Genomic DNA, 16,346 nt, shown 5'->3' with positions numbered 1-16,346 from the left:
AAAACATGTATATAGTAGATTTATAAGTGGTACCCACAATTTAGCAAAATTGTCCCTTTAGCATCATAAACTGAACTCAACTGGACCACTGTGATTCGGAGGTAGGCTTGAGGCCGTAATTACTATTGCAGATGTGATTATTGCTTTTATACAACAGTTCAGCAAACAAGGAGTTAATATTGAGTAACTTACATTTTAAATACGTTGTTAATTGGTCTGTTGTCCCAACATAAAAACTGTTTCAAACGAAGCCAAAGAAGCATCAACCGTTGTCTCAGAGGAACACAGTATCCAGATTCCGGAATGAATAAATAAGGTTTTTAAACGAATCGGTTGAGTTGATGATTCATTGACAAAAGAATCACTTGTCGCCACCTACTGGGGTAATGTGACCTGAAAAAAAAGATTCACAGGAAAAGCCCCTAAACCTTATGAAACTTACCTAGAAGAAAACTATCATGCCGAAAAGAAAGTAATAAAACAGTCAAGACAATGCTTTTTTTTTTTTTTAAATAGTTTTATTTTCAAAATTGAATAAGGGGAGTAAACGGCACTGTTTGTTTAAAAAGGTTCCATTATTTCTTTGTTAAATGTAAGAATGGCCTGGCTCACAAAATGAACCCAGTACAGCACACTGTTTTCTGATATTACAGATTTCTCTTTTAAAAAAAGATTGAGTTTAGGAAAACAGAGCTATGCTCTGGTACCCCCTGATGGAGCTCTGAAATCTAACAAATGGTGAAAGTTTAAACCTATTTATAGGTATATTTAAATAATTTGTTATATTTCCTCTGTATTAACGTGTACTGACCAGATAGATTTCATGAGCCAAACACGAGTGCTCTGCAAAGAACATCACACGTACAAAGATTAAATGATAGCAAGAGAACACTGATAGACATTCAGAACTTCTAGTGCGTACATCAGAACTACAGAACAATTAACATGGTTCACCACCTCCTTTTCCACTGGCCGCTTTTTAATGTTTCAAAAGCAAATTTAACAGGATTTCGGCATGTTCTCTCATCTTTCCTCACAACTCTTTGGGTTAATTACTAAACGCCAGCTGACATGAAGTTGCATTGAGCACCACAGACAATCCAGAGATACATAGAGGGCAACCATTATGACAGATCCTGGTTTTTTTTTTGGTTTTTTTTGTTTTTTTTTTGTGGTTCTTCATGGTAAATGCAGAAGAATGTGTGTTATTGAATAGGTCACTATCACAAGATTAAGTGAGGAAGAGAAAGAAGGGGGGGAAGATTGATGTCGGTTTGATTATTCTGAACCAACCTGAGGAAGCCGTAGCATTTCTCTGTTACCTTAGGGCTGACATAATACAAATCAGTGCAGAAAACAGAAAAAAAACAACCCCTTGTACTCCAAAACATCATCGCTTGTGTCAACAACTGACATCTGATGCCAGTGCGAGAGGATGCACTATGAATCAGAAGGCCATTTGTGACCCAGACTGGTCGTCTTACTTTTAAGCAAGACTTTTTTTATTTTCTTTTTTTAAATGAATTACCTTCAAATACTCCAAAACATAAGTAGGAGTCTGTAGCATAAATCAATGACCTCTCTTACTCAGACAAAGACCTTAAAATAACCACTTCCTGAATCCAACTGCATTGTGGGGAGAAAGTTCAACTGGTCCTCCAGTGTGTCACAGTTTGTTTAAATCCTTCATTTGAGGTTACAATGTGGAGTAAGCTTGATATTCTGTTCCTTTCCTAGCAAAAGGTGTATAACAGTTGTTTTATACATCATCTATAGCCTATCTGCATAAATTCTCTGTTCTGATCTTGCTGTAGAAAAATAAGAGCATCTATTTTTTTTAATATATTCCTCTTTAAAAGTTACTATAAAGCTAAGTGACAGTTACATTCAATCAGTAATCTTGCCTTGCTCATTCTATCCATGCTGTTCGGTCACAATATCTGTGGCACTGAAATGTACAGCCATCCATTACTTCTACATGACCACAGAAACCATAACCAACACATTAATGACAGTCATATACTATAGGTGCGACTTGAAGGGTAAAGAACAAAATTATGAGTTAGATTACATACTGCATTATCATAGACCACTTGGGTTATTCTGCTATTGGGTGGATTACTGCAACATGAACTGCGATTGGACCAGCACTCCGGGTGGGAGGCTTCAACATCCCGCACAAACCGAACATTCAGACTGGCACTTTCATATATGGTGAGGTCTGATATTGAAAATATTGAAATGACTATTTGTAGTGACCTGAAAAGGCAATATTGCTCATTAGTGCACTAAAATGTGACGATTAGAATAATAGTTAAAACAATAACACAGTCTTGTCTCACAAGACCAATACATCAAATACAAAACTGCTACTCTCAGCTTTTATAATATTAAATGGCCACAGTTTATATTAGATGCATTTAACTACTATGTACAAATAAGTGCTTTGTGTCGATTTATTTAAATATTAGTAAATAGTAGTTAAAGACGATAAAGTTAGACCAAAAAACATTTAAATGTTTAAGGTATATTAAAAAATAAAAAGTGTATAAATAAATTTCTGTGTGTGTGATAATTTAAACATATTATAAGTTTATTATTTATTTATATGATTTTAATTTATGTTGACCCATTTAATTGCAGGAAAACATAACTATTACTTTTGAACATTCATAACTGCTAACAATGTCTGACGAGCAACTTTGAGGAAACTGCAATTCTAGCAAGGAATGCGCTGTAAAAAGTAATACGCTATATCTACTCCATAAAATTTTGGCAACAGATTACAAGCAATATCATTAATTAAATTCAACAAATAGAATTGAGATGGAATTATTCAAATTAATTCATTAAATGTCAACTATTTAAAGTAAAATTTAAACAAAGATATCTGAATAACAGACAGCATTGAAGACTACGGTGGCCCAGTAGTGCACAACACAACTAAATTAAAAAAGCAAACATAAGTTCACAACACAACGGAATAAAGCCACAACACAACGAAATCGAGCCACAACACAACGAAATTAAACCACAACACAACGAAATAAAGCCACAACACAACGGAATAAACCCCCCAAAACACAACGGAAATGCTCCCGACCACTAGGGGGCTCTCAGAGCTCGGTATTGTTAGTATTCCTTTCCAATGTTTTATAGAGTCGGCAGTGATATGAATACCACAATTAGTTTCAACAGTATATAACCACTGTATATCGACATGAAATATTAACTCAAAATCACTTGAGTGCACAATAGCTTCATATTTTATACCTGTGAATAATTTGACGCGCTACCACGGCGAATGATGAAGGGAACGTCTGACAATTCCACCAAGTGGTTAAAACGTATAATCTGTATTCATTAAAATTACTTTTAACATTTAAAAACAGACATGTTCAAATTACAAAGCTTGTCAGTCGTACCAACAGGAAGTAACAAGCTTTGGATTTTGAACATGTCTGTTTTTAAATGTTAAACAAAGTCATTGTAATGAATACAAATTATACGTTTTAACCACTTGGTGGAATTGTCAGACGTTCCCTTCATCCGTGGTAGCGCGTCAAATCATTCACAGGTATAAATATGAAACTATTGTGCGATAAATATGAAATATTTAATATATTTAATAATATTTATATTATAAATATAAATATGAAACTAAAGTGATTTTGAATTAATATTTCATGTCGATATACAACATTTACATACTTAAAACTAATCATGGTATTGATATCTTTGTAAGACTGTCGACTTTATAGAACATTGACAAGGAATACTAATATTAACGAGCTCTGAGAGCCCCCAAGTGGTCGGGAGCATTTCTGTTGTGTTGTGGCTTTATTTTGTTGTGTTGTGAACTTATGTTTGCTTTTATAATTTTGTTGTGTTGTGCACTACTGGGCCACCGTAGAAGACACCTGATGATAATACGCAGAATCACTGATGGAAAGAGAAACACATGAATTAACAGAGGTTTTAGATGTTGACATTATTGAAAATGTTTGGTCACCATTATGGTTATCAGTGTTTCATTCAGTTTAGTTTGACAATTTGCTTTTTATGTCAGTTTGAGGTTATTGTAATGGTGCTAATTTTACTCATTTTAAACGGTTGACTTTTAAGGAATTTGATTAATTCTAACTCAATTTTTATATGTTGAATATAATTAATAGTATTGCTTGTAATCTGTTGCCTCAATTTTATTGAGTCGACAGAGCGTATTACATTTTACAGTGTGTGTCTTGTCAAACAAGCATAAATAATCCTGAAGACACAGTTAATCAGTTTAAATATCAAATTAATCTACTATAATCTGGCATATTTTAACTGTCAATAAACAGAGTCAGATTGTCAACACTAGGCTTGTGTTCTGTGCTTTGGGCTAAGAGCTAGACATTGCTAGTGACTTTGTCAGCGTTACAGAGGTACTAGTGAACCTATACATTCCTGCCTTTCAAGAGTGTCTATGGGAGTGGAAGAAGTTTGCGAAGTCAAGTCGTTATCACTGAAATATCATCGTTTGACGATGAGCGGAAACCGGAGAAAGGCAAGTGAAAGTACTCCTGCATTAAAGCTGTGCAAATATGTGATAATCTCTAAATGATTAACAGGTTTTGTTGTTTATATTTCTGGTTATTCAAACCTACTTAGTGAACCATACCGAAAACACTGTATAACAGTGTAAACAACCATGTAAAACTAAAGGAAGCTTAGCCTTAAGCTAATTTACCTGTATTGTTTAAAATGAATATATTTTTCCTCATCATAACCCTGCTTTTTTTAAGCATCAGTTCCAGTTTAGCAGAATACCGTAACTATCATAATAGCGAAAGTCGTGAGGACATTTCCAGCTGTAATGATTCTGCGCTAAACAGTCGAAGCACCATTTCTATATTTTTGCCTAACTGCAAGAAATACTAAATCTGAAGCCTTCTCTTTAAAGTATTTACAAATGTAAAACATCTCTCTAAAATATTTATATCTATATTTTTGAAATTACTAAGGTGTCACTGCATAACAAGATGCAAAACATCTAAAGATTGCCTGTTCCTTTAACAGTTTTACTAAAATATGAAGGCCGTTTTTAAACCAACTGTGACACAATCTGTGGATCCAGCATCGCCTGCTTGGCAGACACACATACGTACGAACACGTGCGCAAGCACATACACACACACACACTCACCCCTATCCCACTGGAAAAAGGAAGTCTGTGAAGAGATCAGCCATTATGTGTATTAAGTTTTGCTTTTTTTCCTTTGAATATTAGAAAAAAAAGTATATTCAAAGCTACAAATAACAGACTACGCTTTTCATCTCATGCATCATATAAAATATTAGTTTCTCTTTCCTTTTGTCCATATATTTACACATTATTTTACAGGTGAACTGTACAATAAAAGTGGAATCCACACGACATTCTTAAAAATATTTTCTGACCCATAATTACTTCGACAAGTAAAATGAGGAGGAAAGAGGAAGAGAAAGAGAGGCAGAAAGAAAGAGAGAGGTGCTTTTTTTGTCCTGCGGGACTTCTCTGAAGTCTCAATCTGCATAAATTAACCTGTGAAAGAGGGATGACGGCACACACTGGGCGTACGAGACAAAGGGGGATGTGATGGTGACAGTTTGCGGAAAACTCCCTTGCCAGGCAGCAGAAAGTTCGGCGTTCGTGGTCGGACCTCTCCCAGAATTCAGTGCAAGCAGCCGTTGATCAACTACCTATAGGTCGAAGAGGGCATGGGGCGAAAAACGACACCCGATTAGGTCTGGCCCTTCACCTATAAGCAGTGGAAGGGTATCTGAGAGGGTACAGTACAAATACTGCTTTTTTTTTTTAGCTTGAAACATTCCCCTCAGAAGGCCCCTAGCTTGCAAGACTGCTCAGTGGAGATTTGGTTGCGTCTCTGATGTGTTGTCAGCTACTGAGGTGGTGCATTGGACCGGTCCGTCATGCTGTCTGAGCGATGAGCTGCCAGTTGCTGCTGTAGCTGCTGTTGCTGCTGTTGTTGCTGCTGTAGCTGCTGCTGTTGTTGTTGCTGCAGCTGCTGCTGCTGTTGTTGATGTTGTTGTTGCAGCTGTTGCTGTTGTTGTTGATGCTGCTGCTGCAGCTGTTGTTGCTGCTGTTGCAGTTGCTGCTGCTGTTGTGTTGCAGTTGCAAAGGTGCCTTGCTGCTGCAGAGGAAACGCTGCCTGAAGGATCAGCTGGGCAGACTGGTTGCCGTGTAAAAGCCGAGGGGCCTGCGGGAGGAAATGCGCAACATAAATATTCATATAGCGATATTGAAATCCTATTGATAACAATAGGATAATAATTATTTTTTTCGTGTCACGGCCGATAATCAATACATGATCAAGAATTCTGGAAATATTCCACTTTGGAAACTTAACAGGAATTTATGAAAATGAATTGGACATTTTGGGAAATTTATATAAATGTATAATATTTATATAAAATGTATCATATACAAAATATATATAAACATTTTGTTTGGTCATAACATGAAATTTCTTTTTCGCAAAAAATTCTAATTCATTAAATATGTAATATAAATATTTTCATTGCAGCAATTGTTGTGTTTTATTTATTTCAGTGTCACATGATCCTTCAGAAATCATTCTAATATGCTGATTTGATACTCAGTTATTGTCAATGTTGGAAACAGTTGTGCTGCTTAATATTTTTTTGGAACCTGTAATACTTTTTTCGGGATTCATTGATGAATAAAAAGTTAAAAAGAACAGCATTTATTTAAAATCTTTTCTAACAATATCACTTTAATATAACCTTTTATCATTTTCACACATCCTTGCTGAATAAAAGTATTGCTTTCTTTAAAAAAAAAAAAAAATATATATATATATATATATATATTTTAAATTAATGCTGTTATTAAAATTTTTATTCATCAAGAATCCTGAAAAAAGTATCACAGGTTATAAAAAAATATTAAGCAGCACAACTGTTTCCAACATTGATAACTGAGTATCAAATTAGCATATTAGAATGATTTCTGAAGGATCATGTGACACTGAAGACTGGAGGAATGATGCTGAAAATTCAGCTTTGCCATCACAGAAATAAATTATATTTTAATGTATTTTAAAATAGAAAACCATTAAAAATTGATTAAATTGTGGTTATATTAAAAAAATAAATAAAAAATTCTGTATTTTTGATCAAATGTGCATGTTAGGGACTGGGGGAATGCACAGCTCATGCAGGGTGTGTGGCCTAAATTGCCCTGCAGTAAGTAGTGTGCTGTGTGAATGTCAGGGTAAAAATTGCATTAAATCTGGTAGTTTTAACCAAAATTATGCTGCAAGATGTTATTTTCAACTACATTTAAGTACCCTGTTATATGCTAGTTTGCAATTTTGCAAATGTTGATGTATGGTACGAGTAAATGAGTTTACTGTGCATTTCAATTACATGCAAATTTAAATATATACACTACTGGTCAAAAGTTTGGGTCAGTAAGATTTAAATAAAAAAAATAATACTTTTATTTTTAGTGCATTAAATTGATCAAAAGTCAAATAAAAGACATTTATAAATTCTTTTGAAGATTCTATTCAACAAATAATAATAAAAAAAAATGTAAAAAAAGATTATTTGATCACCGTTTCCACAAAAATATTAAGCAGCACAACTTTTGTCAGCATTGATTACAGCATATTAATGATTTATGAAGGATCATGTGAAACTGAAAAAAAAAAAAAAAAAAATCACTTAAAATTCAGCTTTGCCATCACAGGAATAATATACAATTTATCACAACAAATTATTACAAATGTAATAACACTTAAAAATATTATAACTTACTATATTCTTACTAAATCTAATTATATAATAATCCTAGCCCTGTATATGTGTGTGTTCTAAGCTGCAATTCTAGTAACTTACAGCAGTTAAAGGCAGGAAGTCTGTTTCAGCTAAATATATAAGAAAACATGCTTATCTTAAGAAATAGCTCTTACATAAATTTTCATAACTTTTTAAAATGAAGACTATAAAAGTAGTCTACTGAACTTGTTTTCTGTATTCCTAGCCTTCAAGAGTCATTTAAGCCATATATGTGTGGAACAGACAGAGATTTAGGTCATTCAAGTCGGTATGAAACTGAAATTGTGTTCACGCTTTCATCATCGTGACATACATACATACAGTACACGTGATGGCTCACGATCGAACGAGAAAAGGACAGGACTTGATTTTGTCCATTTGGAATTGATTCATTTGTCAATCTGGAATTGATCCTTGAATTGATACAGAATGGGATCATAGAAAGTGGAAACTAAATGGACAGTTGTTGGTGCATGTCATCAGAGAAGTGATGTCAATTATACATTTTTAGCCATTGACAAAATTTCCTATAATTATGACCAAACACTTCCCTGCCATCAACAGAATTTTCCGGCAATCCATGTTTTTTTCACTGTTATACCGTAGGGGGCACTATTTTGCATCTTCTAATACAGAATCTCCAGATCCAAAAAACAAGCGATAGAAGCATTGCTAATGTACATGATGTAAGCTAACGTGATCATCAAACATTCAACAGCATATGAATCAAACTGCCAAATGTTAACAATTGAAATGTCAAACCCACAAAGTAGTATAGGACTGTGAATCTTTGGGGGTGTTGATGGATGTGATTTACTTGATATGTTTTGATTATAGTTCTGAATCCGATCTGGACATAGTCGTTGACAAGCAAATTATTTTCTCAGCTTTTTGTTCAAAATGTTGCTTTTTAACGAAACTTAGCCACATTCAAAGTGTTGATAAAAGTATGAAGCTAGAACAAAATGTTTTTTGTTGTTTAAAAGTTGTTTCTTTTGATATATTGTATGTTCAGATATCCATATAACAAAATATTCTGGGGGCCATAAAATGTGCTGGCTTTTTAAAGAGTTAATTAAAGATTACAGGGGCACGTCTTTCTTCTTCTTTTTTTTTTTTAAAGAATGATGTGCACTGACAAATCATTAATAATTTTGATTTCATGGTGACTTTAATGAGAAAAGTAGCATTGTCTGATTTGTGAAAGAATCTTTCACACTGCTTTTGTGAACCACATTATTAGGTTCATTAAAATAGATCTGACTTCAAAGAATGACTTTTTCACAGATCAGACATCACTACTCCTCTCTTGAAGACTTGGACTGTGTCACATGAAGCATTTTTTTGTATTCACTTTGAAGCTTTAAAGCTTTAGTCCTCATTCACCCCAACTGTCTGGAAAAAAACAACCAGCACATTCTTCCAGGTTTCACTTTTTGTAAAGTGAGGGTGAGTATGATGACAGTACATGATGTACATTTATGGCTGAATTAAATCCCTTTAATCAGTAAATCAGTAAGCTGACCAAAAATATGCTACTGTCACTACATGCTGACTTCTCAGGTTCACAGTTCTCTGCGCGGTACCTGTAGGAATTGTGTTTGCTGCTGGGCGAGCTGAGCCTGGGCCTGTCCTTGCTGTTGGGTTGTTCCTGTAGCTGTCTGTGACTGCGTCTGAGCCTGCTGCTCTGGCGTCTGTGCGGACGGCTGCTGGGTGATGCTGATTGTTTGAGCCTGGCCCTGCTGCGGGGCAAACGCAGTCACCACCTGCCCCATGAACATGGTGGTAGGCACCATGACTGCACCACACGCCATTGGGCCGGTTACTAGCTTAGTGAGGAGCTGTGGGGCAGCAGGGAACCTGAGTGAGGCAGGAGGACAGGTTAGTATTTAGCTTAGTTTCTGTTTAAATGTTGGGATCAGTTGTACTGTGAAATGGTCAGGGGTCCCCAAGAGTGAATATATATATATATATATATATATATATATATATATATATATATATATATATATATATATATATATATATATATATATATATATATACACACACACAACACTGAAGAAATGACACTTTGCTACAATGTAAAGTAGTGAGTGTACAGCTTGTATAACAATGTAAATTTGCTGTCCCCCTCAAAATAACAACACACAGCGGTAGGCGTAGGCTATAAGATGATTGCCAAGATCCTGAAACTGAGCTGCAGCACGGTGGCCAAGACCATACAGCGGTTTAACAGGACAGGTTCCACTCAGGACAGACCTCGCCGTGGTCGACCAAAGAAGTTGAGTGCACATGCTCAGCGTCATATCCAGAGGTTGTGTTTGGGAAATAGACGTATGAGTGCTGCCAGCATTGCTGCAGAGGTTGAAGGGATGGGGGTTCAGCCTGTCAGTGCTCAGACCATACGCCTCACACTGCATCAAATTGGTCTGCATGGCTGTCGTCCCAGAAGGAAGCCTCTTCTAAAGATGACAAGAAAGCCTGCAAACAGTTTGCTGAAGACAAGCAGACTAAGGACATGGATTACTGGAACCATGTCCTGTGGTCTGATGAGACCAAGATAACCTTATTTGGTTTTAGATGGTGTCAAGCGTGTGTCGACAACCAGGTGAGGAGTACAAAGACAAGTGTGTCTTGCCTACAGTCAAGCATGGTGATGGGAGTGTCATGGTCTGGGACTACATGAGTGCTGCTGGCACTGGGGAGCTACAGTTCGTAGAGAGAACCATGAATGAGCAGAGCATGATCCCCTCCCTTTGGAGACTGGGCCGCAGGGCAGTATTCCAACATAGTAACGACCCCAAACACACCTCCAAGACGACCACTGCCTTGCTAAAGAAGCTGAGGGTAAAGGTGATGGACTGGCCAAGCATGTCTCCAGACCTATTGAGCATTTCCTAAAACGGAAAGTGGAGGAGCACAAGGTCTCTAACATCCACCAGCTCTGGAGGAGTGGAAGAGGACTCCAGTGGCGACCTGTGAAGATCTGGTCAACTCCATCCCCAAAAAGGTTAAGGCAGTGCTGGAAAATAATAGTGGCCACACAAAATATTGACACTTTGGGCCCAATTTGGACATTTTCACTTAGGGGTGTACTCACTTTTGTGGCCAGCGGTTTAGAAATTAATGGTTGTGTTGAGTTATTTTGAGGAGACAGCAAATGTACACTGTTATACAAGCTGTACACTCACTACTTTACATTGTAGCAAAGTGTCATTTCTTCAGTGTTGTTACATGAAAATATAATAATATATTTACAAAAATGTGAGGGGTGTACTCACTTTTGTGAGATACTGTATGTAATATATGGAGGATACATGAGTGTAATTACTCTCTGAAGTTAGTCTACAATTCTAATAATGTGCGTATTTAACCACATACTATGTGCGCTTCACATTTATAATGAATCATAGTCTCAATGCGTGTTTGTAATAGTGCTACAAGTACCGTATCTGCCGGTCTTGTGAGAAGGTGGCAACCGCGGCTCCGCTGGGGCTGCTGTTCTGGGCCAGGCTTGTGGAGATCTGCACAACATTGGCCTGCGTCGGCTGAGAGATCATCATGGTATTGTACAAAGATGCAGGCAGTGCTCCCTGAGGAGACTGTAATGTGTGTGACGACCTCTGAGACTGCTAAGAAACAGACAGAGATAGAAAGACTTTATATTAGATTACACACAATCTAATATATATTTACATTCATATTTAATAGCAGGATGTTTTATCTGAACATACCACAGACTTTATTTATAGATCCGTCTGATATTTTTGGATTTATAAGGTTAAAATTCAGCAAAACTTCTCAATTTCACTTCTCTGAACATAGTAATACGGCACTGTTATTTTAGTATTATTTATATATAAATAACACTAAATATATAAAATATTTATATACTATTATAGTTTTTATTAATATTTTTTGTATATTATATTTGGTATGTGCTTTTGTCATTTTCATTCATTTACATATTACCATTTAGGTTTAATTTAGTTTTAGTGCAGTTTTAGTTATTTATTCATGGTTAGGGCAACTTATTTCAGTTATTTGCCAAGACAACATTTCTAATATATATATAATATTTATATCTTATTTTATCTCAGCTTTATTTCAAATCAACAAAAAAGATTTGTTGTAGTTTTAGTTAATGGCAGCACTAGTAACTCTCTATCACCTGATTTATGGTGGAGCTCTGATCTCTGAGAAGGTTCTGTTGCTGTGGCGGTGCCTGCTGAGGATGCTGTGTGACAGTGTGTTGTGTCCCTGTATGTGTAGACTGCAGGCCGCTTTGCAGGCTCCCCGCCGGCACCACCGCCCCCTGCATGGACAGAGCGCTCCCTGGCTGCACGGACGATCCCTGGGTCAGCTGTACTGAGCCCAGGTTGAGACCCCCGCCTCCTGGCTGCAGGAACATCTACATACCCGAACATAAGGGTGTCAATTTGAGGCAGAGTGCGCACATTTAAACAAAAGCTAGGGGACGCTCTCACCTGTAAGCCCTGCCCTTGCACCCTCTGCAGCTCCTCCTGGATTTGCCGCAGTTCCTCTTGTTGTCTCTGGATGTTGGCCTCAATCATGCGTGTTCGCTGTTCCAGTTGCTCCTTAAGATGCTGCATCGCATCCATCTGTGTGGAAAACTGAATCACTGGCTGCAAAACAATGAACAGCACCAAGTATAATAATTTCAACAAGCCTCAAAAGTTAACACTACCAGCACAATACAGGTCTTCAAAACTTATTCAGTAGACTAGCAAATATCTAATATTCAGATTTGTTTTATACATTATATTTTATTATATATATATATATATATACACTATATTGCCAAAATGTTTGGGATGCCTTCCTTTACGTGCACATGAACTCATCCATGTCTTTATAGACCTTGCTTTGTGCACTGGTGTGCAGTTATGTTGGAACAGGAAGGGGCCATCCCCAAACTTGAAATTGTCCAAAATGTCTTGGTATGTTGAAGCATTAAGAGTTCTTTTCACTGGAACTAAGGGGCCAAGCCAAACCCCTGAAAAACAACCCCACACCATAATCCCCCTCCACCAAACTTTACACTTGGCACAATGTAGTCAGGCAAGTACCGTTCTCCTGGCAACCACCAAACCCAGACTCATTCATCAGATTGCCAGACAGAGAAGCGTGATTCGTCACTCCAGAGGACACGTCTCCACTGCTCTAGAGTCCAGTAGCGGCATGCTTTACATCACTGCATCCAACGCTTTGCATTGCACTTGGTGATGTAAGGCTTGGATGCAGCTGCCCGGCCTTGGAAACCCATTTCATGAAGCTCTCTACACACTGTTCTTGAGCTAATCTGAAGGCCACATGAAGTTTGGAGGTCTGTAGCTATTGACTCTGCAGAAAGTTGGTGACTTCTGCGCACCGTGCGCCTCGGCATGCGCTGACCCCGCTCTGTGATTTTATGTTGCCTACCACTTCGTGGCTGAGTTGCTGTTGTTCCCAATTGCTTCCACTTTGTTATGATACCACTAACAGTTGACTGTGGAATATTTAGTAGGGAGGAAATTTCATGAATGGACTTATTGCACAGGTGGCAAGTTGCCACTGGCAACCTATCACGGTACCACACTTGAATTCACTGACTCCTGAGAGCGACCCATTCTTTCACAAATGTTAGAAGCAATCTGCATGCCTAGGTGCTTGATTTTATTCACCTGTGGCCATGGAAGTGATTGGAACACCTGAATTCAATGATTTGGAGGGGTGTCCCAGTACTTTTGGCAATATAATATAATATAATATAATATAATATAATATAATATAATATAATATAATATAATATAATATAATATAATATAATATAATATAATATAATATAATAATAATATTTATTTATTTATTTATTTATTTATTTATTTATTTATTTATTTGGGGTGTAAATCGGACAACACGATTTGATACAATATAGATTCTCATAGCCAGCGATTCGATATTTTCCGATACCTCAAAAAGTTCTGTGATATGATTATGATACGATTCGATTCGATCAATATTTCGATATTTTGAGCCTATTTTACTCAGCCAGTTAAATTGTTATTAGCTCTTAACTGCAACCAAAATATATAACAAACATTTCAAAATTTCACATCCTGAACCCTGATTGGGACATCCACAAATAAACAATTCACACAGTAATCTGACAGCTTATGACATGACAACTGTCAAGAAAGTATTTTAGTTCTGTGCTAAAATGTGTAATGTCAAAAAAACTGATAAACAAGGAATACACACACACACATAATTAAAAGACATTTCTTTTAAATGTATAGCGCAGGTTTTTAATGAAGCAAAAATATATTATAGGTAGGACAAAACAAGATAGGCTATTAATATTCTTTCATTGTGCAAATTTATTATAAAGGCTCTAATACAGAGCGGCACAAAGCACTTGCGTGGATCCCGTGTGCAGAATGATGCGCTTGAAGCAACACAGAGTCACAGAGCGTGGCGCTCCTATGCGGCAGTTTATTGACCATATTCTTTCAGTGACAGTTCCATCAACTGTCCCGAGTGTCTTTCACAAGTTCTGAAAAGTAGTTTAAATGAGAATGCACGCGTTGGCGATAATGCATAGACTGATATTGTGTGAAAATGTGGAGAGTGTTAAAACAAAGGTGCCTCTATAATTAGCCCACAGGTATCGATTTTTTACGCATTGCATCGATGCATCGGATCGTTAGACATTAGATCGATGTATCGATCTATATCGATGTATTGTTACACCCCTAATATATATATAATCTTAAATATATTTTGCCTCACACGTGACATTAATACTTTTAAAATATATAATATTTTTAAAATACATAATGGTTTACAAAGTTTAAAATGTTTACCAAGGCTGCATTTATTTGATCAAAAATACAGGAAAAAAGCAATATAGTGAAATTATTATTTCAATTAAAAATAACTGTTTTCTGAATCAATGTTGAAAACAGTTGTGCTGATTAATATTTTTATGGAAACCGTGATACATATGTTTTCAAGATTCTTTGATGAATAGAAATTTCGAAAGAACAACATTTATTTGAAACAGAAATCTTTTGTAACATTATAAATGTCTTCAGTCACATTTGATTAAATTAACACATCCTTGCTTGATATATCTTGAATATCTTTTCTTTCTTTCTTTTTTTTTAATTGCAGAGTACATTACACTTGGTAAATGTACATTGTAAATGATTAATGGTGATTACCACTGACATTAGTGTGCAAAGTCAAACTATAATCTTTTATACTAGTACTTCTGTGATTATTTATCAGTCTTTATCACTGTTTATTGTAAAAATGATTGTGAGGTTGAAAAGACACTCAAGTAATTGAAAAGTCATTCAAATGACAACTGCTAAGTCAGTCTCTTTCTCTGGGTCAGTGGACGACCAAAGAATGTCAAACACCTCATTGATTACATGTGTCAAAGGTTCATCAGATATGTACATACATCGACCACCATGCTCTCTCTAGTGGCACCAGGCACTGAAAGACCCGCATCTAGCAAACACTAATTAGCAAAAGTGATACTAGTGAATGCAGTGCAGATGTTGAATTACCTGCACAGTGGGCTGAAGGGGTTGAGGCTGCTGAGGCTGAGACACAAGAGATGTGGCCATTGTCTGTCCTGTGTTCTGAGAACTCATCGACTGAAGAGGGACGACACACAGGTTCAAAACTCACACATACACAAGAGTGGACAATTTCATTGTATGTTTACATTTTCTTTTTACTTTTTTCATCCGAAATTTTAGTTTATTTACATGTTAAAATAGGTTTTGTGTATTGACTCCACTGTATTTCACAGAGTTCACTGATGATGACGACATGTACTAACCTGACTGCTAATGGAGGACCTCCGCTGTGATGTCATCTCAATGGCTGACACTGATTGGCGGGGTGGTGTGCTATGGTCTGTCTGCAGCTTTGTCTGTGTGGCTACAGACACACAAGCATACATAGGTCAGTCACACTACTGAACATCTTAACACGCAGTGGCTGTGTTGTTTACAACCATCATCTCTCTTTGGTATGGAATACGTACACGTGGGGTCCGAGACGGCGGTGTGTGAGGAGGACTTGCGGGAGCTCCGAGATGATGCGGAGGGTGTGCGGCTGTGATCGAATCGCTCTAGGGCCTCCTTCAGGCTGGAGGTGTTCAACTGGGACTCAGAGCCTGAGTCTTGAGACTGTGAAACAAGGTTAAAGGATTGTTCAGTGCAAGTTAAGATCTATCAACAACATATGTGGAATAATGTTAATTATCACAGAAAATAATTATGGGGAGAAAGGGTAATGGAAAGGTTTATTATTAGGCAGCGGCTATTTTCACTAAGTGCAAATAGTAATAGATGCTATTTACAGCAAGTAAAAATAGCAATATATTCTATTTACACTAAGTGACAATAGCAGCATTTTCTTAGCGATATGCTATTTACACATGGTGAAAATAGCGATAGATTCTATTTACACCA

General features: G+C 36.7%; 1 protein-coding gene across 4 annotated transcripts in view; it reads right to left on the bottom strand.

Annotated features, from left to right (window-relative positions):
- Positions 1–3,870: 3,870 nt before the first annotated feature.
- Positions 3,871–16,346, bottom strand: part of clocka (clock circadian regulator a) — an 81,998-nt gene continuing 69,522 nt past the window's right edge. For 2 of the 4 annotated variants that reach the window (XM_067383659.1, XM_067383660.1), the window contains exons 17-24: positions 15,917–16,061; positions 15,710–15,810; positions 15,432–15,521; positions 12,339–12,497; positions 12,023–12,262; positions 11,299–11,483; positions 9,435–9,708; positions 3,871–6,242 (exon numbers count right to left, since the gene is read on the bottom strand). In XM_067383659.1, coding sequence (XP_067239760.1) covers positions 5,925–6,242; positions 9,435–9,708; positions 11,299–11,483; positions 12,023–12,262; positions 12,339–12,497; positions 15,432–15,521; positions 15,710–15,810; positions 15,917–16,061 — 1,512 coding nt within the window. In that variant the 3' untranslated portion in view covers positions 3,871–5,924. The remainder of the gene's footprint in view (positions 6,243–9,434; positions 9,709–11,298; positions 11,484–12,022; positions 12,263–12,338; positions 12,498–15,431; positions 15,522–15,709; positions 15,811–15,916; positions 16,062–16,346) is intronic. The other 2 variants (XM_067383662.1, XM_067383663.1) reach the window with 2 other exon arrangements.

The sequence above is a fragment of the Chanodichthys erythropterus genome, chromosome 4 (genome assembly GCF_024489055.1).
Source record: "Chanodichthys erythropterus isolate Z2021 chromosome 4, ASM2448905v1, whole genome shotgun sequence".
Taxonomy (NCBI): Eukaryota; Metazoa; Chordata; class Actinopteri; order Cypriniformes; family Xenocyprididae; genus Chanodichthys; species Chanodichthys erythropterus.
This window is presented reverse-complemented; position numbering and strand designations above follow the sequence as displayed.